General features: G+C 41.9%; 1 protein-coding gene across 1 annotated transcript; it reads right to left on the reverse strand.

Annotated features, from left to right (window-relative positions):
- faf2 (Fas associated factor family member 2) lies at nt 1-27,500 on the reverse strand. Its single transcript, XM_078411537.1, has 11 exons — nt 26,981-27,500; nt 21,695-21,763; nt 19,072-19,203; nt 14,734-14,810; nt 14,184-14,322; nt 12,455-12,540; nt 11,862-11,953; nt 7,618-7,795; nt 6,107-6,278; nt 4,628-4,771; nt 1-3,636 (listed from the first exon to the last, which is right to left on the reverse strand). Exons 1-11 carry the CDS (start codon nt 27,044-27,046, stop codon nt 3,454-3,456), a joined length of 1,338 nt encoding a protein of 445 aa, XP_078267663.1. The 5' UTR covers nt 27,047-27,500; the 3' UTR covers nt 1-3,453.
- Between the last annotated feature and the right edge of the window lie 459 nt (nt 27,501-27,959).

Below are 27,959 nucleotides of genomic sequence, written 5' to 3' on the forward strand. Positions count from 1 at the left end.
CAAATAGAGATGAGATAATGAACACTTACATTTTGTTTTTAGTAACATTAGAAGGGGGATAAATATTAACCTAGGTGGGAAAACATCCCAAGTCTTCTAAACCCCACCCATCTGAGAAGGGAAATCGAACTTGTGTTTCTATATCATCCTCAGCCAGCATATCTCAGATTGGGTTAGGATCTCTTGATCATCTGGTCATATTTTCCAGCACAAAAAAATAAAATTACTAAGTATTCCAATATTTGAGAATAACATGGATGAGATAATGGAAATGCTAGAAACTGGAGTTGTGTAAATAAGTTCAGCGAGGCATTCATTTTATAACTTAAATAAAATGCAAGGTCAAGTGCTTTGTTAACATTGAAGTGAATGAAGCTCTAACAGAAAGACACGAGTAGCACATAAATAAAACAAATATACATCTTAGGTAATGCAAATCTATTCAACCAAATTATAAACTTAAAACAAATTCTTAAATTACAAATTACTCACACATTCCTCAAGTAATTAACATTTTGTATTCATTCAACTTCAATAAGTTACAAGACATGGGTCAATTAAATGAATTTACAGCATCATACAACTTCAGTTTCAGATTGAGCATGGAAACATTTTCAGAATTCAATTTCAGATGCAGTATCACTCAATGCTCTATTGTTTATCTTTTGAATCATGTAAGAGATTTTGGTTTTGAAATTGGTTGTTTCCAAGTGAACACAAAATAGTATGTTTTGGCATTTCTCTGCATTTAGCTCACTTAATTCTCAGTGCCTGTAACAAATTCACTCAGTCTGAACAGAAGTAAGTGGTTCAAAAATGTGTTCCCTCCAGTAATGTATAAAAATGATCAAGAAATTGATTCAAACATTTGCAAAGGAAAGTCACGAAATGTCAGAAGATAATCCTCTGGCAAATTTGTAACAATTAGCTATGTTGTTAAAGAAAAAAAAAATCAAAATGGCTTAATAAAATTTTCAATTTTAAGTAACTCAATGAATTTGGCGCTTTTAAAAATAAAGGACTGAGAAACATTGAAGGACCATCTTTGTTTAAGTTTAAAGAACATTCACTTCTTTTTTCTCAAATAAGACTATCAGGAATATATCTTCTTACATACTTTTACAAAAAATATTGCAACAATAATCGATATGATCATTAAAATATCTAAGTTATATTTGCATATTATTAGACTGATGGGTGTACTTTTGCTAAGAGACAAGATTTTATTGCCTAGTCCAAAAAAGTAAATGCTTGTTTCATTGTAGTTTGCCCCAACTCAAACTTAGAACGTTGCTCCAAGTGCATCAAATTGGGAGCCAACATCCTTAGAAGGATTGGAAGTAGGGAATAACACAAAGCAAGACAACACAAGTGTGAAGTACTACCATTGTGATAAAATATCTGATGCAAAATACCTTATTCTGTTCGGAAGACATTTGCTTCACATGTTCAGATCCAAAGTCTGTTCAGGCTACCTTAGAACTAGACCTCATATAAAAAGTTAACCAAGAAGCTTCTTTTGGAAGCCACAATCTGCACATGCACACTTGTTTAATCTGAGACAAAACATTTCGTTTGGATACTGATTTGTTTGTTTGCAAAAAGCAGTCCGTTCCAGATCTATGGAATGTAATGGCAATTACATGAATAAAAAATCATCAGTAATTGGTGACAGCAAGCACATGAGTCCTGGAACCATGGTCTATAATGGCAAACAGGATTTCTAAAATTAAATACAAAGAGCAATTGAGACTGCAGCTTTAAGTCGAAAGCGATGGAGGAATTCAAAGCCAATACTGACTTTTTATACATTACTATGCCTTCAATCGACTTGTATGAAAGCATGTGGCATCTGGAAATGTTGGCTGCTTTGAATATCAGACACAAGCAAAAGTAATATTGAATGGAATTACAGGTTTATATAAAGCATATAAACGTGTAAACTACTCTTTCAATAGAAAAGCAAAAATTCTAAATCTGAACACTTAATCTAGTTCTAAGCAAACTCAAATGGAAGACATTTACATTCACACCACACAATAAAATATGGTCTTCTAATCTTGAAGTAGTGTATATAGGACTCCAGAATAATTAAACATATTAATTATTGGCGGTAAAAGATTGTAAGTATGTGTATTCAGAAACAAAAAGCTACAAGCACCTATCTGGAGTCTGGACTGATCAGAAAAGGAAACGTGTCAGTACTATCACTTCATTATAATTAAATAATATAATATTATGGCCAACAGCTGTTTTTGGTGGTAAAATAATTCCATTATTGGTTGCCACACAATATCTATTTCAGATAGAGACAAGTCATATTGCATCTTAATAGAACAAAACAAGTGACAACATACAAATGATTAAGATGCTATTGCATAAAAGTGCAATAATCCAAAACAATATTCCTAATCAAACAGTGTTGAAGAAACAGTACATTTACTTGATGCATTTCAACAAACTGATCGAGGGGCCGACAGGCACATGGTTTAAGGGGGGGGGGGGGGGGGGGGGGGGAGAAAGAGTTCTCCACTGAAAACATTAATTTCCTTGGTCATATTCTCACACGAGGCTATAAATAGGCATTTTCTAATAAAATAAAAAACATATAGCACTATAAATAGACGTAGCAAATCCAGCAGGAGAAAAAGTTAATCTGAAGCTGATGCAACGTATACCTGTACGCGCAGTTACAATGGTGGAGAATGACCAGGACAAACAGACATCGGCAATGATAGGAAGCTCAGAAGGAACAAGTGGGTGAAGATAGTATAGACTTTTAATGCTCATCAAATTTGACTACTCGGTGCACTGTGAACGGCTATTATCAGTTATAATTAAGTTACAGAAAATGGTTAAAAAACAAATCTATGCATACAAAAATGATTCAACACAATAAAATTCTAAAACAGTTTTAATTTAAACTGTTGGAATAAATTACACCTCGAGGACGACAAGGCTGCTCAGATATTAAACAGGGAGCAAGCTCTAGTTACCACAGGCACTGTAGGCTGACAAACTACTTACTGAGGCTTCACCATAGCAAAGGCCATGGTAATAAGAACTTAAACCAACTCAGGTTTCAATAATTCAATAACAGCCAACCCTCCTTTGGTCTATTTTTACCTTTTTTTTAATAGAAATACAACATAAATATAATTGGGGGGAACAAAAACCAGCAAAAGGTGTTGGGACTCTACATGGTGCAATCTGTGTGGAGCAATGGGTTCATTTAATTTTATATCTTCTGATGGAAAACTATCAACATTTCAGCTTTGTTTTGTTTTGAAAGTAGAATATTGATAAGACAGCACAGTTCATCCCAGGAAGTGACGAGCAACCCAACTGCATACCTTTGCCAACATGTGCAGCAGAAACCTGGCTCGTTTGTGAAAAAGTCTCTGCAATCCTTTACATTGTGCAGCTATTGAAACTTATCAGGTGGTGCCTGATTCAATCATCCGTAAGATCTTGAACAAACAAGACTTCACAGCGGCTCAATCCCGCCTGTTGCAGAGTGGGGGGGTTTGGCTCCTTCTCCGTGGGGAAGCAAGGGAGAACTCTACGTGGAAAGTTTGCAACTATTTGAAATTTCTCAGGAGTTTCTTTCAAGGAAAACAAAAAGTCATATATTACCTGGAATGAAAGAGCAGAATATTAATTTGCAGGAGAAATGTTATAACTTAAATGCAACAGCCCCTTTATCCTTCTGCTTCCCTCGCCAGATGCAGATTCAATGAAAAACAGGCAAGCACAGAAGCTCCTGTCGACAAGTGTTGGCCATCCACCAGGACATTCCTATTGAAGTCATTACTCATGTGCAAGTCTCAATCATGAATTCCACTCTGGGGAGTTGCAGACAAGCTTAATCTTATCCTTCACAATGTCCACACAGGCCCATTTCAAGAATACATTTACAGATAGAAGAGAGCAGAAACCCACGAGTGTTTTCTTAAACCTTTCGCTATGTCCGCATGTATTGTTTATACCGCAAGTACAAAATGAAATTAGTTACCAGAGATCAGGCAAACTAATGACTTGCATTGGCCAGTTCACTAATGGCAAACTCATGAGCAAAGGATACATAAATGGTAATGGCATTTGCTTCTACGGGTTAGTACATATCGTCTTGTGCGTTAATTAGTGTTTTTAAAAAAATGATATTAATTCAACTTTCAATATAGCTCTGCATTTGGAAGCAACTGCCAAATTTTGAGGGGGGAAAAAAGATTCAAACTCAACAAAAGAAATGACTGAGTTTGAAATATTAAGTTGCCAACTATTCAAATTAAACTGTAAAGAATGAAATGTTGGTTAGTAACAGTGCCAACTGATTGTCCTATAATGCACTTATAACTGCCAAAGGAAATCTCTGTGGCAACAGGATAACTAATCACAAAATTTCAGTCAATGTACACACTTTCACAAGCCTATACAATGTGATCCTAAATTTATAAAAATCTATTCCCATAGCACCTCACTGAAAAAAAAATGGATTTGACTGTTAAATGTCACTTGCTTACCTTAATTCCATTCATTCCCCCATTCTATGACCCAAACACCTCCAGTATTAATGGAATGCCAAGTTTATTTCATTACACAAATAAAATGGAGAGAAGATTCTTACTGTTAATGACTGGGTAAATAGAAATCGTCGCTCCACTCGAGTATCATTTGGCAACTTGAAGACAATTTTAACACTGTCTGGATGGTCTGAAAAAGGCTCAGGGAGAAGACCTTCTGACTTGCGTTCTTTCTCATCTTGCAAACTCTGTAGTCATTAAAAAGAAATGATTTTTCTATTGCATTTATACAAGATACTGGTTCATAATGATTACTTCAGTTTGGGATTCCAGCATTATGTGAATGGCACCGATGAGGATTCACTGCACAATAAACACATACAAATGGTTCCAACCTAACTAGTTCCAGAAATCATGATCAAATCTGATCCGTGTTCCCAACCAGTATACATTTGACACTATGTAATTGGGGTTTTTTTTAAGGCGGGGGGGGGGGGGGGGGGAGATTTAACAGGAACCTGAGGGGTAACTTTGTTTTTAAACACACCAAGGGTGGTGGGTGTATGGAACGAGCTACCTGAGGAGGTAGTTGAGCCAGGTACTGTCGCAATGTTTAAGAAACATTTGGACAGGTGCATGGATAGGATAGGTTTAGAGGGATATGGGCCAAACACAGGCAGCTGGGACATATTGGTCAGTGTGGGCCGTTGGGCCTGTTTCCACGTTGTATGACTATGTTGTTGTGGAATTGGAGTCATCTTCAGCCCCTTGTAACTGTGCCAAATGGCAGAAGATATGAACAATTACAGGCCATTCAGTCTCTCTAGTCTATTTCCAGAATTCAGTACAATTGTGGCTGATCTGCAATTTAACATCAACTACATGCTTTGGGTAATAATGATGCCCAGCTAAATTTGTTCCCACTAACTTATTGGCACTGGAAACTCATTTTTACCCAAAAGGGGTAATTTAAACCAGAGATAGTAATTGTTTACATAACTCAGATTCCATAACCAATTGGACTATCGAGAAACTGAGTCATTCATAAAATGTTAAATGATATAATTTCATCTAATTGATCTTTAGATTTAAAGGACATACAACACAAAAGTGCAACAAAGGAATAGGCCCTTCATCAATGTCTGTGCTGGACACAGTGCCAAGACAAATTTATCTCATCTGCCTTCCCATGATCCATATTCCTCCATATCCTTATGCCCATCCAAAAGTCCCTAAAATGCCACCATCGTATCTACTTCAACCACCAACCTTCGCAGCACATTCCACCAGTTTAAAACACTTGCCTCGCACATATACTTTAAACATTGCCCCATTTGCCTCAAAACCTATGCCCCCCAATCTTTGACATTTCCACCTTGAGAATAAGGTTCTGTCCACCCTATCTATGCTTCTCATAATTTTATGTACTAGCAGGTCTCCCCTCAGCTTCACCCCAGAGAAAACTATTTAAGTTTGTCTAACCTCTCCTTATAGCTAATACCTTCTAATCCAGGCAGCATTCTGAACGTATTACACTTTATTGTGCAATACTTTTGCACATTTTCTTAAACAGGAAAACTTACTCGTTGTCTTCTTTCCTCGGCGAGAATCTGTTGCCTGATGTCCTCTTCTGCCTTTCTCCTTTTTTCTAGTTCATCCTTTCTCTTCCTTTCTTTTTCCTGATCAGCACGAAGTGAAGCCAAGTAGGCTTCATCTTGCTGCTGTCTCAACACTTGTGTTTGATTCCTCTCCTCTCTAAAAATGAACGGGACGACAAGAGAAAATATACCTACAAGCAGTTGTCAACAAAGCAAGTGCTTGAGTTTCAGAGCCACATTAATATTGATTTTAAAATATATATTTATTAATTTGGGAATATAAACAAACTAGAAAATAATCCAAAGATTTACTGGTCTTCGAATCCATCCAATCCAAATTGATATCTGATACACACTGACTGCATGCAGAAAGTTGAAAACTCTCACTTGTGAAGGTACAGAAAAAAAAGCATTCCTGGAAATGTGATTAAAAAATCTAGTCTGCAAAACCTAAACATTTTGAAAAATTTCTATCTATCCTGAACACCAGCCTCGCGGTCAAAAGTCACTAGGATTCAGATACAAAACATCAATGTTAGGATGACCCAAATCAAATCCAAACAAAATGGCATAGAGAAAAGACTGCATGAAATTCCATGTATTAAATACATGCAGGAGTAACTCAGTGGGTCAGGCAGCATCACTGGAGAACATGGATAGGTGGCGTATCGTTTCACCTTAAAATTAGGTGCTGATGCTGCTGGTCTGTACCAGCGAACCCTTCTTCACCCATTGCCCGGTCCGGTAACATGGCTGTTGTTGCGGCTCACGCTGTAGCTCCTGCAGACAGCGCTTCTTCAGGCAACAACTGATGAGGCAATGCGCGTGGTCACTGTGGAGCTCCCTCCCCTCTCACCTGCTGCTGCTTCCAAGGTGAAGTATGTCATTGTTTCCAGGGGAGGAGGGGGCGGCGGTGGGGGAAAGGAGGCCGAGTGGACAAAGCGAGAGGAGGAGCAGGTGGCGACAGTTGAGCGGGGAGCAGACAAGACCATCGCAGACAGCAGGTGGGAGAGGAGGGAGCCCCAGGGTTAGCAAGCACGTTTGGTCAGTGGCGCCAGCCCAAAGAAAATGCTGTCCCCGAAGCTACAATGAGAGTCACACAACAACTGGACCATGCAGTGGGTGCAGAAGGGCTCGTTGGCACATCTTACGGTGTCAGAAGGCGGGGCTTTATATAGCTGGGGGAGACTGTGCAAGCCAGAGGTGGGACCACAGTTCCACCCGCTATAATCAATATCCGTTATAAAGTGGTCCGTTAAAACAAGGGTTTACAGTCATTTTAATCCAAGTACTGACGCCATTGACCCAAATACTTGTATTAAAATTATTGCCTGAACAAGCCCTCTGAAGAATTCAATCACTATTTTATTGTATGAAAATGCATTATTCCCAGAGCTGCATGTCCATGTGGATTGGCTGACAATAAATACAATCTAATTACACACTCAAGGCATCCATTGAAATTAATAGAACACCACCTTCCTCCCACATCTTACCTATCAAGTCGCTCTGAAACCAAATATGTCGCATTAGCATCCATAATAAATGTCAGCTGATTGACAAAGTCTTCCGGCTGAAGAAGACCTTCCAAACGACCGACTACCGTCATCCTTTGTTCTTTCAACATAATCATTGCCAGGAAAGGATAGGTGTTCTCTCGTAAAGCTTGAGATACTGAAATATATAACCACATATTAGTACAGTTTTGAAGAACTAAAACTTCTCGAAAGAACACAAAATGCTGGAGATAGGTCTTGGCTGGAAACGTCATCTATCCATGTTCTACAGAGATGCTGCCTGACCCGCTGAGTTACCCCAGCACTCTGTGTCCTTTTGTGTATCAACCAACATCCGTAGTTCTTTGTTTCTACTAACTAAAATTTCCCTTTAGAAACATAGAAAAATAGCTGCAGGAGTAGGCCATTCGGTCCTTCGAGCCAGCACTGCCATTCAATATGATCATGGCAGATCATCTAAAAGCAGTACCTCAGTCCCGTTTTTCCCCATATACCTTGATTTCTTTAGCCCCACGAGCTAAATCTCTCTTGAAAACATTCATAGACAATAGGTGCAGGAGTAGGCCATTCGGCCCTTCGAGCCAGCACTGCCATTCAATGTGATCATGGCTGATCATTCTCAATCAGTACCCCGTTCCTGCCTTCTCCCCATACCCCCTGACTCCGCTATCCTTAAGAGCTCTATCTAGCTCTCTCTTGAATGCATTCAGAGAATTGGCCTCCACTTCCTTCTGAGGCAGAGAATTCCAGAGATTCACAACTCTCTGACTGAAAAAGTTTTTCCTCATCTCCGTTCTAAATGCCCTACTCCTTATTCTAAAAACTGTGACCCCTGGATCTGGACTCCCCCAACATCGGGAAGATCTTTCCTGCATCTAGCCTGTCCAATCCTTTAGAGTTTTATGTTTCTATAAGATCTCCTCTCAGCCTTCTAAATTCTCGAGAATACAAGCCCAGTCGACCCATTCTTTCATCATATGTCAGTCCCACCACCCCGGGAATTAGCCTGGTGAACCTACGCTGCACTCCCTCAATAGCAATGGTCTCACTGTTTTGCCTGGTTATTTTTATCCCCATATTCAAGCGTTAAGCCATGGCCCTTACATTGGGGATCAAGGACCAGTTGATCTCATACTTCCAAGAGTACAATTAAACTTCTTTGCAAAACCTCTCCTTAAAATCACATTGTTTACTGTGGTACATCATGGAAACAGCTCCTTTGATCCACTGGTAACATACCAACCAAACACCCATCTACACTGATTCCACTTTTTATTCACCTAATCTCTTCACTACCATCACCAGATTTTGTCATTCACCTACACACTACAGGCAATTTAAAGTGGGCAACAAACCTAGTTATGCACAACAATCCCTTAACAAAGTCCATCCCATAGCATCTTTGATAAAACTATGATCCAATCAAGAATTTTATTTGTTAAAGTTCTCGTGGACAGCACTTTGCTTCAGCTGCCTCAGGCCTTGCGGTCCACGCTAGTGTTTGGGGGTCATGTAACACTCCTCTCACGTTTCAACTAACTTTCCCTTTTACTTCTCTTTCCCTTAAATATACAATGTTGATCACCTCATCTATTCCTTTTCATTGCAAGTCTCAGCATGAACCTGATGAAATGCTAACTTGGTTTCTTTTTAAACAGTTGCTATTTGACCTGTCGAGTATTTCTTGCATTTTTGTTTTGATTCAACTGTTTTTAGCAATGTTAGCACCGAGTCCGCGCTGACCAGCAATCCCCGTACACTAGCACTATCCTACACACTAGGGATAATTTAACATTTTTACCAAAGGCAAATAACCTACAAACCTGGATGTCTTTTTGCAGTGTAGGAGAAAACCGGAGCACCGGGGGAAATCCTGCGCAGTCACAGGAGGAATGTATAAACTTTGTACAAACAGCACCTGTAGTCAGGATCGAACCCGAGTCTCTGGCGCTGTAAGGCAGCAACTCTACCACAGTGCCACTGTACTTTCTCCGGTGATCCCACTTTCTTTTCACTGCTAGAACTCTTCACGGTATTCTACCTGCAGTTCAGCCATGACATTGGGTGTCTAACGTAACTTGCATGCTCTATTCTTTTAATTGAGAGAAATTCTCTCTCAAGAAATGAACCACTGCTTAACTTGTTTTAATTAATGCCCTTAGGAGCCCGCATTCTTCAGTGATTTGTGGATCTCTAATTGTCGATTTCTTCTGCCCCACCATCCCATCAAGTATTGCGCCTCCTCTTAATATTGAAATTTATTCCACAAGTGCATTACCTTTGCTTACATAAGTGCATGCAAATAATTTATTGGCACTGGGTGCAATCCCTTATATCACACCCTCTTTCATCATAATGACATTTAGTCATGGCTTTCTTTAACAGGAACTTCATGTTAAAGTCCTTAAATCTACCCGTCAGTTTTTACCACCTCTGTAATTGCCATGATTCAACAGGCATGTTATCTGCAGTGAAAAAAACTGTTTTTTGGAACCCATTTTGGCTTTCTGCTAATACCAGCGCCCTCTACCAAGAAACACCTCCTTGCACCTATTTTCTGATCTTTCACGTCGCTGAGTAATAAATCTGTAATTTCCAGGCTACAAGCCTTTCAATAACACCGTACATTTGCCCTTAGTTGGCCACTCTGCGCCATTGTTACCATTAGTTGAGCTGTGGCCTTTTTCAATTCTCTGCACATTAATGTTTGTGAATGCTTGTACTTTGACATATCCCAATATTAATTAGAATCCTGCATACATTTTAAAAAGTTAATTAAAATTACTCCCTAAATTCCTGCAATGATTCTTTAACATGGTTGGTTGATCAGCCAATGATATCAGTCTTTTTTTTTAGTTTAGTGTAGAGATACAGCGCGGAAATAGTTCCTTCGGTCCACCGAGTTCGCGCCGACCAGCGATCCCCGCATATTAACACTGCCCGACACACACTAGGGACAATTTGACACATACACCAAGCCAATTAACCTACATGCCTATACATCTTTGGAGTGTGGGAGGAAACCGAAGAGCAGAGAAAACCCATGCGGTCACGGGAAGAATGTACAAACTCCGTACAGATGGCACCCGTAGTCGGGATCGAACCCGGGTCTCCAGCGCTGCAAGGCAGCAACTCTACCGCTGAGCCACCGTGTTGTCCACTGTGCCCACAGTCACTGGGCATCTCTTTGAACTATGGCATGACAGCAGCAGGTGCTGACCGAGGGACTTTTCTCATCTCAGACTCCCAGTTCTTTGTTAGGCATTTCTCTCCCCATTCTCCCAACTTCCACTTGCAACAAGGTCAGTCAGAAATATAATTGCTTGGCCACTGACTACATATTACGGGCATGCAAAGGAAAGCCGACACATGGGTGGCGCAACGGCAGAGTTGCTCCCTTACAGCGCCAGAGACCTGGGTTCGATTCTGACTCCCGGTGCTTGTCTGTATGGAATTTGTACATTTTCCCCATGACCTGCGTGGGGTTTCCCCCCGCAAGTTCCGGTTTCCTCCTGCACTCCAGGTTCATTGGCGTGGTAAAATTGTAAATTGTCCCTAGTGTGTGCAGGATAACGGTAATGTGCGGGTTAGGCCAGTCGGCGTGGACTCGGTGAGCTGAAGGGCCCGTTTCCACGCTGTATCTCTCAACCAAAAAAAACCTGATAATTGCCAGAAGGAATCAAGGGAATGCACATTGAACAATGTTGAAGAGCTCCAGTAAGCAAGTGAAAGGAATGTTATTGCCCATAGGAAAGAAGTTATCAGAGGCACTGGTCTAATTAACACATGGCAGTCTTGCTCCAGTACTGCAAGGCCCCTTATAACAAGACATTTTACATGCGTCACGATCAAAGATACATAGATTTATTTTTTTTAAGTGGCACACATCAATGCAAATAACACAATGATGGCACAAATCCACACACCCCGAATGGGAAATATATTTGTATTTACAACAGTTATGCCTCAGGGAGTTAAAATATAGGACGCAACACCAAAGCATTTATTTGTTCATCCAACTATTGCTGGCATCAGAAATAGTTATCATGGACTGATAAAAGAAATGTCCCGATGGTCATCTCCATGAAGATAAACTAATGAGCATCGTACTCATTGATTTAACTCAAGACTTTATTTTCTTTGTAGCTAACTCATTCAATTTAAAACAAGGCTTATTTCATTAGTGCACCAGCAGAGTTCGTTTCTGTAGAGCTGACACTTACCTCTAAAGCCTTCCGGCTTACTAGTGGAACAGGCCCAGAAAAGCATCCTAGTGTTGATGAAGTTTACAACTTCTGGAGAGCACATTGTATTACTGAGGTAGAAACAAACTGACATTTAGTACACAATTATCCCCCTACACCCCCACCATTTCCATGAACATCCTTATACAGAGGCACAGTTTACTTAAACGACATTTCATTTCTGGAACACTATTTCACTTAAATACCCATTTTCATTAATAAAGTCAACATCAGTCAGCTAATCAATCATGATAGGCCCTAACTGGTTTATCACATGCAAATGTAGTTATTGTATTTAAAGCAAACATCAGCAGCGAAGCTGGCCTGATTCAAACCTGGGGTCTCTTCAATATTAATGTGGTCTATTAACACATCAGGTCATCAGCAGCTGCCTACATTTTAAAACATTATTAAACAAAGGGAGCAATTTCCAGCACACAAGTAGAAACATGTCATTATTGAAACATATTTCAAAAATTCCAAATATATAGTTGTGTTATCGAAAGCACACATGCAAACAAAAATTATCACAGTATTGGATTTGATTAAATAACAAACCTCACTACACTCACCGACAAAACTCATCTGTGTCCTGATGATCATCTCCATGAAGATAAACTAATAAATAACGAAGCTCCCGTTTGGCATCATTCAGAGCCTGCACTCATTGGAAATGATAAATCATGGTTAATGAGTATTAAAGCTGTACAATAATCTTCCTATTTGAATGGGAAAATAAGTATCAAAATAACTTAAAATAATCATACAATGTCAAAATTTGTTAAGACTTTAACGCCAAATTTTTTTCCTACTTTGTGCTGAAATAGCTAGAGTAATCTAGTAACTCGAACATGTACGTTTAATGGTACATGGCATTAAAACAAATCTAGCTAGCATCCTCCACTGGAATTCAGCTTCGGACACAGAACTGTGTTGTTTGCTTATGCAATCAAAATAAATCTCATCTGCCTTGCATGGCAGGGGTTACATAATAATTGTTAATTGAAGAATTATCCATGTTTCTGCTCTTAATTATTATCCAACCCCACCATTGTGTTCGTTAGCACGATGAATTCCATGAAGTAAAGAAAAACCTACTAATACCTATTGGCAGGTCAAATAGAAAGAATGATTCATTTGACCAGGACATGAGTCTCAGCTAATGATTAAAAGCAGTTAGCAATTTAAAAGAAACCCAATTTTTTTTATCCATTAATTTGCAGAAAGGAGAGGCCATGGAAGAATTTCATAACTGAGATCCGGTTCACAATGCTGTGCAAATCTTGGTCTCAAGAATGGAAATTAAATGACAGATCCGTTTAAAACATCAATCTGATGATTTAAGCTTGTACCTATAAAATTCCTGCAGTTTGACATGTTAACATAAAAAATAGGTGTAGGAGTAGGTCATGGCTGATCATCCAGAATCAGTAACATGTACCTGCTTTCTCCCCATATCCCTTGATTCCGTTAGCCCTAAGAGCTATATCAAACTCTCTCCCGAATACATCCACTGAATTAGCCTCCACTGCCTTCAATGGCAGAGAATTCCACAGATTCACAACACTCAGACTGAGATAAGGAAAAACCTTTTCATTCATAAATGACCTAGCCCTTATTCTTAAACTGTGACTCCTGGTCTGGACTTCCCCCAACATCGGGAACATTTTACCTGCATCTAACCTGTCCAATCCCTTAATAATTTTATATGTTTCCACAAGATCCCCTCTCATCCTTCTAAATTCCAGTGAATATAAGCCTAGTCGATCCATTCTTTCATCATATGTCAGTTCCGCCATCCCGGTAATTAACCTGGTGAACCTACGCTGCAATCCCTCAAAAGCAAGAATGTCCTTCCTTAAATTAGGAGACTAAAACCGACATTGTAACGAAACTATATACTCTTTTTGTTTCGTCGGAAGGCTGATATAATTCCAGTGTTCCAACAGCACAAGAATGTTGATGTAGAATGGATAAGCCACATCAAACACACAATCAGAGCACTAATTTTCAGTGATATTAAGCACATGTACTGAATTCTTGTGTGGAATATTTAAAAAAATTGAATGAAAATGAAAAGAATTGTAGAATAACATTAATTGTGACAATTGTGGATTCAGAAATTGCACTTCAACATGGTTTATGAAAACAATTTGAGGAAATATGTTTGCAGAGCTGAGAGTGGATAGAAGTTTAGTTAAAATGTTGAAATATACTAAGAAAAGATAAATTAGTATAACTGTAAATTGCTCTCAACAGCAAAAATGTTAAGAGCCCCAAAAACAAGACATTTGTACAAACCTGACTGTACGTTCCTTGATAAAAAACAGGATGGATCTTTCCATGTTGTTCCTCAAAATTCCGAACGTATGCAACTACATCTCCAACCGGGTCAGTAACACGGCTCCGAGGATCTGGCCGAATAAATCGTATAGCAAACCTGCACAAAACACAGATTCAACTCAAGGTCGCTTTTTCAAATGTTTATGTTTAAAACAAAATCGCATAGTATCTATATACTAAAACTCTCGTTTGTTATCTTGTTTGTGTCTGAACTTCAGCCAAAACTGTACACGATAGCGCGACAATTTTAGGCCCAACTTACTCACCATTGTCACTTTAGTGATAATGCAAGTAGTTTTATTGACATCGGTGTTATACTTTTTAAGTTATTCACATTTTAAAGTTTAAAAGGAGGGGAGGGGGAGGGGAGAAGGGAAGGGGGAGAAGGGAAGGGGGGGTTGAGGAGGGAAGGGGGGGTTGAGGAGAGAAGGGGGGGGGGGGGGGAGGACAGGGTGCTGCACCAATGCAGGAGGTTTGGGCCCAACGGGTCCACTTTGTCTAGTCCTACCTAAAAATGTCCAGTATCGTGTAATAGGTGAATCGGAACGGAAGCATTATCAAATAATAACTCCATCCTAAGAGACCCTGAAAAATTGAACAGGTTTCATTAATACATAAAGGACAAAATTACAAACTACATTTGGTGGCATATCAAACATTTGAAAGTTCAATATAATTTAACATATGCGGCTTCACCACACGGTCTGCCAACCCGTAAAGAATATAAACTTCTATTGCATACATGGAACAAATCTTTTGCAATTCAAGCAAGGATTTTCACTTGTCAAGTAATTGCCCTTCAATACCAACTAATTTCCTGAGGGTCCTTGCAAACCAAAGTAATCTAATGTCATGATTTATCCTGTTCTGTCAAGTCTATATGTAAAATAAACATAAGAGTCACAGAGTTACATAGCACAGCACTGGGCTCCAGTACCCAACTCGTCCATGCCGACCAAAATGCCCCATCTTTGCCAGTCCCTGTGTTTGGACCTCTAGACCTTTCCTATCCATGTACCCATCCAAAATGTACCTCCCTCAATTATTTCCACTGACAACTCCTTCCATATACACACCACCCTATTTGACAAAAGGTTGCCCTCAGTTTCCTATTAAATCTTTCCCCTCTCACCTTAAACCTATGCCATCTAGCTCTCAATTTCCCCTACCCTGGGAAAAGAAGACTGCATTCCTGGTTGCATTCTATTCCCCTCATAATTTTATCAACTTCAATTAATATCACCCCTCAGCTTTCAGCACTCCAAACAATAAAATCCTAGTCTGGCCAACTTCTCCCCATAGCACAAGCCCTCGAGTAATAGGAACATCCTCATAAATCTTCTTTGCACTCTTTCCAGCTTAATGGCATCTTTCTTATAACATGGTGACCAAAACTAAACAAAATACTACAAGTGCAGCCTCACCAACTGTAACACTTCTTTACTCAATTCCCAGACTGATAAAGTCAAAAGCCTGAGTCACCAACCTATTTATCCATACATCACTTTTGGCTAAGTACCTGTCATCCTAGATTCCTCTGCTTTACAACACTCCCTAAGGCTCTACTGTTCTTTGTAAAGGCCTCGCCCTGGTTTGACCACAAAACTCAACACCTTACGCTTATCAGAATAAAAAACACCATTTACCATTCCTTCACCCATTTGCCCAGCTGATCAAAATCCTGCTGCAATTCTTGATAACCATCATCACTGTCTACAATACCACCTATTTTAGTGTAATCTGCAAGCTTACAACCCAACGGTATGAACACTGAATTCTCCAATTTTAAATAACACTCCTTTCCCCTCGTCTTTCCTGCGTCTCCCCACCGCACACTCATTTCTTCCACTATCCCACCCCTCCTCCACCCACAACATCCACCTCCAGATATATGCCTCCCTCTAGCTTTATATTTCTTCTCTTCTTATCTGCCACTGTTTTGTCACCTTTTCATATATAGCTGTTGCCATTTTCTCCATCCATCTGCCTTTCAAATGCACCCCCTCTTACTTGTATCACTTGCCAGGCTTTATCTTGCTCCCACCCCTTTTCCAGCTTTCCCCAGCCTCCTACAATCAGCCTGAAAAAGGGTCCCAACCCAAAAGGTCCCCTATCCATTCCCTCCAGAGCATGACCAGCCAGCACTGTGCTTTACTCAAGATTTTAGCATCTGCTGTTCCGTGTGTCTCCAATTTACTTATCATGCCTTTGTAGTGGCCTGGCGGAGGCCAGAGAAAAGGCAAGACGCCAGGCAGTTTTTAGTAAGATTCTTTTATTAGGCTGTGAGCTCCTGCCCACAGCGTAGTCCACCTAGGGATGAGCCACTCCTCCCCCTGGTCTCACCTTTAACCCCTTACGCCTGTCCGTCACGTAACGAGGGGGCTGACCCAAGGAGTGGCCTGATCCGCCACACCTTCTACATTCTCGCCCAAATCATTGCTAGAGATAACAAACAACTATGGGCTCAGCACCAATCCCTGAAGCACATGACTCATCACAGGCAACTAATCTGAAAAGTAATCTTCTACTACTACCCTCTGCTTCCTACCTTGATGCCATCTAAACATAGCACAAAAAGTAAGGAAATTTGTGTTTGGTAGATTATTTCTTTGTTGTAACAATGCTTCTTGGCAATAAATCTTATACCGTTGGAAAGCCTGTTTATTTCCCTTTTAAATGGTGCCACATTTGTAAGGAACATGCATTTGTGGGATGAGCAGCAGAGCTGAGTATATGGGTTGCGCCCATGAAAAAATTGCCAAATCTTCTCTGCCAATGCCAAACAGCTTATTCTGCTGTTGCTATTGACTCTTGTTTTGAGCTTCTGGTACCCCCAGGTGCTGACAATCAGGTGCCTGATTGGCACCTGATTGGCAGCATCTGTCAGCATGGGCCCTGCTACAGTGGTCAGTAGGTGTCTGCTCCAAGAATCGGCATGCCACATTTGACTGATCTGGATAGGGCCCGTGCGATAGGGCAACTTCAAGCTGGTGTTCCGCAAAACCAAGTTGCGGCATTATTTGGAGTGAGCCCTAGTACTATCTCCAAAGTGAAGGCCAAGTTCCATATAACGGGGGATGTCAGAGACAGGCCACAAAGTGGGCGTCCCAAGAAGACGACACCCGAAGAAGACCGTTTCCTCACCCTGTCAGCACTTAGGAACCGTAGGCTGTCTTCTACAGATTTGTAGTCAAGGTTTGCAGGACGATATGGCCGACGGCTCTCTGCCCAGACAATTCGGAACAGACTGCACGCAACCAATCTCCGGTCTTATAGGGCTGCCAGGAGGCCTGCCATGACTGCCCTTCACCGCCATGCCCGTTTGCGCTGGTGTCGGCAACACATGCACTGGAACCTGAACATGTGGAGGAACGTTATGTTCAGCGATGAGTCCAGATTCTGCCTACGGCAGTTGGATCATAGGGTCAAAGTGTGGAGAAGACGCGGAGAACGCTATGCTGATTGCTGCACCGATAGAGTAACATCTTTTGGTGGAGGCAGTGTGATGGTGTGGGGCAGCATCTCCCTCACTGGAAAAACGAGGCTTGTCATCATTGGAGGCAATCTCAATGCAGAGAGATATCGAGATGAGATTCTGCAACCAGTGGCAATCCCATATCTCCACAGTCTGGGACCGAACTCTATCCTCCAAGATGACAAAGCTCGCCCCCACAGAGCAGGGTTTCTGAGACTACCTCCAGAATTTGGGAGTGGAGAGGATGGAATGGCCTGCCAGCAGTCCTGACCTCAATCCCATTGAACACGTGGGATCAGCTTGGGCGTGCTGTTCGTGCCAGAGTGACCAACACAACCACGTTGGCTGACTTGCGACAAATGCTGGTTGAAGAATGGGATGCCATCCCACAACAGTGTGTGACCAGGCTGGTGACCAGCATGAGGAGGAGGTGCCAGGCTATTGTAGCTGTGTATGGTTCTTCCACAGGCTACTGAGGCTCCTGTTTATTAAATGAATAAATTGTTAAATTGCCAATATGTCTTGTTTCTTCAGACTTCAATCATCCAATCCACCAAACAACACCGAACAAGAGTCAATGGCAGAATAAGCTGTTTGGCATTGGCAGAGAAGACTTGGCAGATTTTTCATGGGCGCAACCCACATACTCAGCTCTGCTGCTCATCCCACAAATGCATGTTCCTTACAAATGTGGCACAATTTAAAAGGGAAATAAACAGGCTTTCCAACGGTATAAGATTTATTGCCAAGAAGCATTGTTACAACAAAGAAATAATCTACCAAACACAAATTTCCTTACTTTTTGTGCTATGTCTAGTTAACTAGCTCTCCTTGGATCTCATGTGATTAACATTCTAGAGCAGCCTACTGTGTAGAATGTTATCAAAAGCCTTGCTCAAGTTTGTATACACTACATCGACAGTCCTGTCTTCATCAACTTTCCACGTTACTTCTTAAAAAAAAATCAAATTCATAAGACAACTTCACAGGCACAAAACAATGTTGACTATTCCTATTCAACCGGTCTTCCTAAACAAATGTATATCTTATCCCTCAGAATTCTCTTCAATGGCTTTTCTACCACAGATGTTAAATTTACTAGTCTATCGCTCCCAAGTATTTCTTTGCACGAGAACTCAAAGAAATAAGATGTGAGCTGTTCGTAAGATAGCATTAACATTCAATGCATCTTCACTTATCAACAGGAATAGTCAATAATTTTAGTAACACAGGATTACAGGACAAGCGCAGTAAGCAAAATAAATCAAATTTAATTATAAACTCAACACATAACTGATGTACAATTCAATTTCAATCCAATGATTATTGTTAAATAGAATTAAAATAATCAAATAACTAAAATGTACTCACCCTAGGCTGTGGCCTTGAAACTACATAACTATACACCCTGTGGTCAGCTGTGTGGACCTGAAGCGGACGAGAAGGGGGATTGAAAACACTGGGAACTCCTTCTTGCTCATTTAGCCTATCCTGAACAGCTGCCTAGAAAATAAAATGAGAAAGAGGGTTTAGGAGAAAAATTTAGATTAAGAATATCTCATCAAAACTCCATTGAAAGGGACCAATTTATTCACCCAACACATTATAAAGTACAAGCCTTATAACTAGAGCCAGCATGTTCAGGCGCTAAAAATCTCTGAAATAGGCAGGCAAATAGGCATAATAAAATTACAAAAAAGGCACGAAAAAGGCATTTGTCAAAAAAGGCATAAAAAGGCATGTATTTCCACCACCAAAATATGGTTAAAAATGATAATATAAAGGTATACTACATTAAATGACCAAAGTTGTCTAGTTGCACATAATTACTTGTCAGACAGAATATGCTTCAGGTGTGAAAAACGTTTCTACCCAGTTGAGGTCACTGGTGCATACCCGAAACAAGCTGCAGACTCTACAATCATGTCGATATCTTGTGCATAACAACTACCTTTGAGAACTTTAGCTATGTTTTGTATTTCTTCAAGATCTTTGTTACCTAAAATCACTCTCTTACATTTGCCTTGTATGTCCTTACCTACATCGCCAGGAACTTTACGAATATCGTCAGTTACTTTGTTGACAACCTGCAAGTAATTCACTAATGTTTCGCCATGTTTCTCAATGGAAGTGATAGCTTGTGGGAAGTTTGCAAAATTGGAAGCAATAAACACAAGATCGCAGTGGAGGGACATTTTCTGCATGATTTCACTGACGATCTTTACTGCAGTAGATTCTTCTTCTTCTTTAATACAGTTGACAATTTCTTTTATCTTTTCAAAATTTGTAGAGTACAGCAGAGAGCCATGTACCCCACCTAGTCAAAACGGGCTGAGGGGGTAGCGGAATCTCGGGTGCCATTTCCTTGAACAACTGCACTTTGAGGAAGATTTTCTTGACATTGGAAACTAGGCGATCGACATTTGGAAACAAGCAACGTATGTGCTCAGCAATTCTATGGAGTCCGTGTGCTAAGCATGTCAAATGCAACATTTTGGGGAATAAAACTTTAAGAGTACAGGCAGCTTTTTTCATGTACGGAGCTGCATCAGTCACAAACAGAAGAACCTACTGGCCAAAGTACAGCAAGTGAAGATGTAAACAACTGGGCAATTGTTGAGCTGTTTAACTTCTCCAATACTTCCGATGTTAACAAATACTCCTTTGATGGTTGACCTACCTCCAGTTTACCGATGACCACATTGGAAACATATTTCCCTACAGCATCGGTTGTCTCGTCTATTGAGATCCATATTTTGTTGCATGCAACTTCATCTCTAATTTTCTGCACAACAATGCTGAAGTTGCTGTCAACATAATTTTTCCGTAATGATGACTCGCTTGGTATATGTTCCTCTGTGTATTTCTCTAAAAAACCCCAGAGATTTGTTTTCCAATTTCCACAGTGGAATTCCAACATCAATGAATGCCTTGCACAGATCACTCGAAAACTCAGATTTGTGACTGGAGCCAGCAGTAAATGTAGTGAGGAGACAAGCTTGCGTATTTCCCGCCTTCAGTTTCTCTGCCGCCGACGTGTTTAGCTGTCTGTACATGCTGGGAGACAAAATATTTCTTCTCATGATTCACTGCTTTCTCACATGCTTTGCAAAACAGCACACAGTTGTCTGTAGAGAATATATCACTCCCGCACACTCTTACCAAATCGTCCAGTTTTTTTACAAGGCGTTTACATAACTTCGACGTTTGCAGGGGTAGATCCTACAGGAGCAGGGATGCAGACCTCTACAGGCAGGCCAAGTTCAAGCTGAGAAGAGGAATCAGAGCTGCCAAGGAAAGGTACTCTGAGAAGTTGAGGAGCAAGTTCTCAGCTAATGACTCTTCTTCAGTTTGGAAGGGCTTGCAAGAAATCACAAGCTACAAGAGGAAACCCCCCCCCCGCTCCTTGGACAATCGTCAGTTGACCAACGACCTGAACGAGTTCTACCGCAGGTTTGATAAACAGAAACTTAATCCTGGTACCCGCTCCCCCCCTCCCCAACCAACACGTCACACCTACTCACAGCCTGACCCCAGTTTGAAAAGACTGGACCCTTCCCCACCCACCCCTCCAATCACCACTTAACACCCACTTACAGCCTGACTGCAAAAGACTGCGGCTTCGTCCACTACCCACGAATGAACGACCGACAGTGGCGCCCCCGGTTTCGCCCCGGCGGTGGGTGAAATTTTCTTGTGTTACGTTAACACGGCAAAAAAAGGCTGATTTAGGCACTCAATCGCGAAAAAGGCACTATCTTGCTGAAATCATCAAAAGAGGCATGTAAAAGGTACTTATGGCAAAATCCTGGCTCTACTTATAACAAATGCACCTTTCACTATTGTCAATGTCTCCTACAATAGTAACATTCATGCATCAGAACAAAGAATCATCAGATCATAACAGAATTTAACATTTAAAAGGAAAACATCAATCCAAAGCCAATAAGTTTTTTTTTAAGTCTTAAAATAAGAACATTTGTTTCCATTTTACCTCAATATTCCAATGATGCTGTTCCAGTGTGCGTCGACATTGATCCATTGAATCAATACCAGTTAAGTCCTAGAGTGAAAAAAGTAGTAAGGAAAAAAAGGTTAAATTGAAACGGCACAGATAGTAACATTGCATTCAGTTTCATTTTTCAATCGCTCGGTTTATGCTCCAATTTGTCAGTCGTTGATTTTGTTAGTTATGTGGGCTCTTTCAAGCAAGTTTCCTCTTATTTATGAGTTTATAACAGTATAACAGTATAACAGAACTTTATTGTCATTCGGTATAAATACCGAACAAAATTTCAGCAATCACAAGACACAACAAAAAAGAAAAGAACACAGGACACACGACCCCAACACAAACATCCATCACAGTGACTCCAAACACCCCCTCACTGTGATGGAGGCAACAAAACTTCCACTCTCTTCCCCCTGCGCCCACGGACAGGCAGCTCGACCCCTACCGAGGCAACCGACACGCACAGCCCCCGCAAGGGGATGGAAGGCCCCGCGGCCGAGCCGCACCGGGCACTGAAACGTCCCTCGGCCGAGCCGCGCCGGCGATGTTAAGTCCAGCGGCCAAGCCGCGCCGGGCGACGGTAGGCCCCGCGGCCGCTGCCAAGTCCCACGGCCGAGCCGCACCGGGCACTGAAACGTCCCGCGGCCGAGCCGCGCCGGCGATGCTAAGTCCAGCGGCCAAGCCGCGCCGGGCGACGGAAGGCCCCGCGGCCGCTGCTAAGTCCCACGGCCGAGCCGCACCGGGCACTGAAACGTCCCGTGGCCGAGCCGCGCCGGCGATGCTAAGTCCAGCGGCCAAGCCGCGCCGGGCGACGGAAGGCCCCGCGGCCGCTGCTAAGTCCCGCGGCCGAGCCGCTCACTGAAACGTCCCGCGGCTGAGCCGCGCCGGCGATGTTAAGTCCCGCAGCCGAGCCGCGCCGGGCGATGGAAGGCCCCGCGGCCGCGCTGGGCTCTGAACCGTTCCGCGGCCGAGCCGCACCGGGCGATGGAAGGCCCCGCGGCCGAGCCGCACCGAGCGCTGAACCGTCCCGCGGCCGTAACGGGCGGTGGAATGCCCCGCGGCCGAGCCCGCCGGGCACTGTTAGGTCCCGCGGCCGAGCCGCGCCGGCGATGTTAAGTCCAGCGGCCGAGCCACGCCGGCGATGTTAAGTCCCGCAGCCGAGCCGCGCCGGGCGATGGAAGGCCCCGCGGGCGATGGAAGGCCCCGCGGCCGAGCTGCGCCCCGGGGAAGAGACCTAATAAAAGAAAGGTTTCCCCCGCCCCACACCCCCCCCCCACACATACACAGCCAAAAACAGAAACAAAAACCATCCCAACACCGACACAAACAAAAAAAAGAAGAAAAGACAAACAGACTGCCAGAGAGCCGCAGCCGTTAGGCGCAGCCGCACGTTGCTTCTCACTTCTCAACCAAAAGTCATCTTCTGTTCCAGCACTGGGAACTGAAAGGCTGGCATTGAGCACTCAAAAATATACAATCTTAATCCCTCTTTGATTCACTTAAGTATTTAATAGCATTAATTTAGTTGTCCCTATTCCCACTGCTTATCCGATATCCAGTTTGGATAAAGAGAGATTCCTTCCAATTAAACATGGAAAAATCAAACCCTCTGACTTTACTACAAACTTTTTTTCCTGGAGACGAGACTACAGATGCTGGAATCTTGAGCATAAAAAGTGCTGAACAATCTCAGCAGGTCAGGCAGCATCTACTGAGAGAGTGGATGAACAGATGACACTCTGTTTTAGTATCCTTCTGCAGACTGACAGTATCAGGGGGGGGTCTGGAAAAGTGAGGGGTGAGTAGGGCAAACCCTGGCAAGTAATACAGATGAATGGGATTGAGTGATTGGCAAATAGGTGGAGATAACAGATGTAAAGGAGACAAAACGCTATCAAATAGGGAAAGAAGTGAAATGTGAAGCAAGGCGGAACATCATGGATGGATGGTGATGGGGTGAGGAGGGGAAAGAGTGGGGGTGAAAGGAAAATGAGGGTCTCAGGAATGGGAGGCGAGTGTGTGTAGGAGGGGAAAGTGGCAGGGTGACCAGGATGGTAGAAGATATTTGGATAAATATGCTTGCACTAGGGTGGGGGAGTGTGTGGGTGGTGAGGCTGGGGAAAAATAGAGTGGGGTCAGGGAGTATTTCTTAAAATTGGAAAATCCAGTATTCATGCCGTTAGGTTGTAAGCTATCCAAGTGAAATATCAGGTATTCCTCCAGTTTGTATCTGGCTTCACACTGGCAATGGAGGAGGCCAAGGCCTGAAAGGTCGGTGAATGGGAAAGGGAGTTAAAATGGTTAGCAACCAGGAGAACCCGACGGGCCTTGATGGACAGATCACGTGTTAGGCAAAAGAGTCACCTAATTTATGCCTGGTCTCAATGATGTACAGAAGGCCACATCAGGAGCAATGAATGGACGATTTGGGTGGGAAAAGTCAAACAAACCAAGATGTTGCAGAGAGAGTGGTCTCTATGGAAAATGGAAAGGTGTGGAGATGGGAAAATGTGACTGGTGGTGGAATCACATTGGAGGTGGCAGAAATGTCGAAGAACACCGAGGCTGGTGAGGTTAAACGCAAGGGCCAGGGGATATCCAGGAGAGCAGAACTGTGGAAAATAGAGGAGACATGGGTGAGGGCTCCATCCACGACAACAGGGGGACGCTGAAGGTAGAGGGCATCTCAGATGTCCTAGAGTGGAAGGCCTCATCTTGAGAGTGGAGACAGAGAGATTGAGAGCAAAGGATGGCTTTCCTGAAAGAGGCAGGGTGGGAGTTGATGGATTTACAGTAGACATCTATGGCTGTCCCGTGATGGAGACATAGAGATCGAGAAAGGGAACAGAGATATCAGAGATAGTCCAAGTGAATTTGAGGACATGGTGGAAGTTAATAGACAGTTGATGAAATCAATGAGTTCTGGACGGGTACAGGAGACAGCCCCAATGCAGTCGATGATGTAGCTGAGAAAGAATTGCGGAATGGTGCCTGGAACAAGGAACAACATAACCAACACGAAGACAAACATAGTTAAGACCCATGCAAGTGCCCATGGCTCCACTTTGACTTGTAGCAAGGGAGAGGAATCAAGTGAAAAATTGACAGCAAGGACACCTGTTCCACCAGGTGCAGGAGAGTGTTAGTTGAGAGGATTGATTGGTTCTGTTCAAAGAATCAGAGGGTCCAGCGTCCTTTCTGACAGAGAGCGGAAATGCAAAGAGACTGAACATTCATGGTAAAGATGATGAGATGGGGACCAAAGAAATGGAAGTTATTAAAATGGTGGAAAGCATATGAGGTGTCCTGGATGTGGTGGGAAGGGAGCACAAGATAAAAATTGAGGTATTTGGAGAGTGTTTAGTGGAGATTCTATTTCCTGACTCTTTAACTTTCCTCTCACTAGCAACTATCTGAAATTAGGCAAGACCATTTGCAACTGTGGCCTTGTTCACAGTCCAAGATGAACTTCCAACCATATAAATCCAAGACCAAATTAACTCTACCCACCTCCTTAGCAGAATGAATTGTTACTTTACCTCAACTCATCAACTGCAGAAGAACTTGTGTGTTATTGTTACCCTTACGATTTGCTGGCTGAACTCTAGTTTCATTCTAAAAAAATCTTAAATCAACCAAAAGTCTGCTGTTAATTAATACCTTAACTTGACTTGGACTTATTCACCTATCACTCGTGCTGACTACTGTATTCATGTTTAGAGTCAACAGCTTCATTTAAAATCTTGCTTGCACCTTTCTACCTCTAATCTCCTCCAACTGTACAAGGCTTAAAGATCTGTGCTCCTCCACTTCTAGAGTCTTGTGCAGTCCCTTTTCGAACTTGCTCTATCACCATGGGCTACACTTAGCTAACACTCAGCCATTGTGCCCAAATTCTGAATTTCACTCTCTTCTCCCCCTCTCCACCCCTCTCCCTCCCCATAAATTCTGGTTTATCATGCTCCTTGATAATTAACTCTAACCAAGATTTTGGTTATCTATTTAAGTTGCCCATGTAGCCAAGCTTCCAAATTTTTTAACTGGTAAACAATAGTGTTAAATGTTTTGTGTAGGAAGGAACTGCAATGCTGGTTTACAACGAAGAGACACAAAATACTGGAGTAACTCAGTGAGTATCTCTGGAGAAAAGGAAGCGCCCTTTTTGACACTTAGGGTCGAGACCGATATTTTTCTTCTACATTAGGACATCTTAAACAAAAAATACAGTTATTTATCCTACATGAACATTTGATGTGTCATGTACGTTTAAAATTAAAACTTAAGATATTTTAAAATTGGTAGTTTAGAAACATGAATACATTATCAGATTGTCTTATTATTTTCGTACTCTCCTAAAAAATACAGAAAACAACCCTGCCTCCATAACCATCCCCTCCACCATATGATAGCAGTAACGGAAATCTTCTTCTGCAGTAACATTTGCAATCCAAGACTCTTACTTTTTGATGTACAAGATCAAATGGCATTTTTCATAGCACTAGATTTAAACTACGCAAGATCTGGATACAAACTTATGCAACTGAAGTCCCCCTTATAATGTAATTTAATCTGCTTTTCCAACTAATTCCATAAATACTTCTGAAGTGCTCCATCACGTAACAGTTTTGCTTTCAGGGCATCCCAAATGAGCACAATACTACTTCAAAATAAATTAGATTAAAACAAACTTTAATATACCGGGATTGTGGCTTGATTCTCACATTCATTCCATTCAAATACTGGTTAAAACATACAAAAAGTATTAAAACTGTGAACTAAAATGAATGTTTTTGAATTTGTATAGTATTTTAAATTAAAGTTATTGTAACAATCCAAGCACCGCGTGTTTGTTATACATCAGCTCCATGACGAACCTTTGATGCTTTTCATTAAGTCGAAAATATCGTGTTTCGACAATTATCGTCCCGCAAAATAAAAGTTGAATAGGTTACAGTTAACATTTGTTGCCAGGTAATGTTTACTCAGTACTCATGGTGGATTAAATTGATGCTACTTTTTCAGATGCTCCTATTCCCATTGCTTAGAATCTTTGAACTAAATTTGCCACTGACTGACAAACTGATGAAAGGGTGGTATAAATCGTGTCATTTGGGGCTTTACCATTACATTTTGAGTACAGAAAAATGCCACAGGTGCAGACTTCAACGTTTCGGCATGATTAAATCAAGCTAACAAATGAATTAAAAAGTGGCATGCAAAAGCAACCCGTGTCACTTTCAGTAGCACAACGTTAATTAACAAATTCACCTGAAACTGCAACAGTTTCTCTGTCTGTTCTTGCGTTAGTTCCTCTTCATTGCCAGGCGCCGCCATCTTGCACTTTGCGATACAGGCCTGTGCGGAAGTAGATGATCTTTGGGTAAAGTCACATTCGTGAAACGCAAAAAAAATAAAACTGCAGCCCGGGAGAGGGGGGTGGAGAAAAAAACACACAGCTTCTGTCCTTGCGCTACGACTGGAAAAGCGCACCAGGCATTTGTGCGTGTCCGGGTTTAGATTTCAATGCATTCGTTTGCCAGCCAGTCGTGCGCCGGTGACGGAGGGAGCCGAGGCTCTTCGGTGACTGTCGGGTCCTCCTTACGTCGACCTCGGCCAAGTAGGTGAGGAGCGGAGAGGAGCGGCGCGGCAGGGATGGTGAAATGCTGCTCTTCGCAGAGGGGGGGTGTTGAGCCAAGTGCAGGGAACGGTCCGCTCCGCGCCGATGGAACGCGACCGGATCCGGGCCCGCGTTCTAGAACTCCGACATGGGAACGCGCCAAAATTCGGAGCTCCACTGCTACCGACACGTGTCCCTCCGGAAACATTGGCGGACCGAGCGAGGCCAATCGCACACAATATCGTCTTCAGTCATTAACACGGGTGGAATTTTTTTTTTTAGAATGAAACATAAAATAAACACAGGCCGGGGTTGCCTTTTGCAAATGTTGCTTGAGGTTTTCCCCAGCCTTTTTAATTGTTTTACTGTCCTGTATATCCCAGACATTCATTCTCGTTTATTATGTTGTTTACTATGTTTGCATATTCTGTTGTGCTGCTGCAAATAAGAATGTCATTGTTCTATCTGGGACATATGACAATAAAACACTCTTGGCAGACCAGCAATGAAATTCTTACTTGTAATTTCAACGGCCTATTTTGTTATTTTTATGTTATTATATTAAATCAAGGACAATGCAAGGAATTGTACGCACGTATTGCGAATATTTAAAATTACATTTGTGTAACC

Source organism: Rhinoraja longicauda, chromosome 14 (assembly GCF_053455715.1).
Source record: "Rhinoraja longicauda isolate Sanriku21f chromosome 14, sRhiLon1.1, whole genome shotgun sequence".
NCBI classification, from domain to species: Eukaryota; Metazoa; Chordata; class Chondrichthyes; order Rajiformes; family Arhynchobatidae; genus Rhinoraja; species Rhinoraja longicauda.

What these genes read in the sequence shown, in the direction of transcription:
- faf2 (XM_078411537.1), bottom strand. Translation starts at nt 27,046, where the DNA reads ATGGCGGCGCCTGGCAATGAAGAGGAACTAACGCAAGAACAGACAGAG. An exon ending in ATCAAGGAACGTACAGTCAG is followed by an intron (nt 12,541 to 14,183) that starts GTTTGTACAAAT and finishes CAATGAGTGCAG; the next exon opens with GCTCTGAATGATGCCAAACG. An exon ending in GTTTCAGAGCGACTTGATAG is followed by an intron (nt 6,279 to 7,617) that starts GTAAGATGTGGG and finishes GTTCATTTTTAG; the next exon opens with AGAGGAGAGGAATCAAACAC.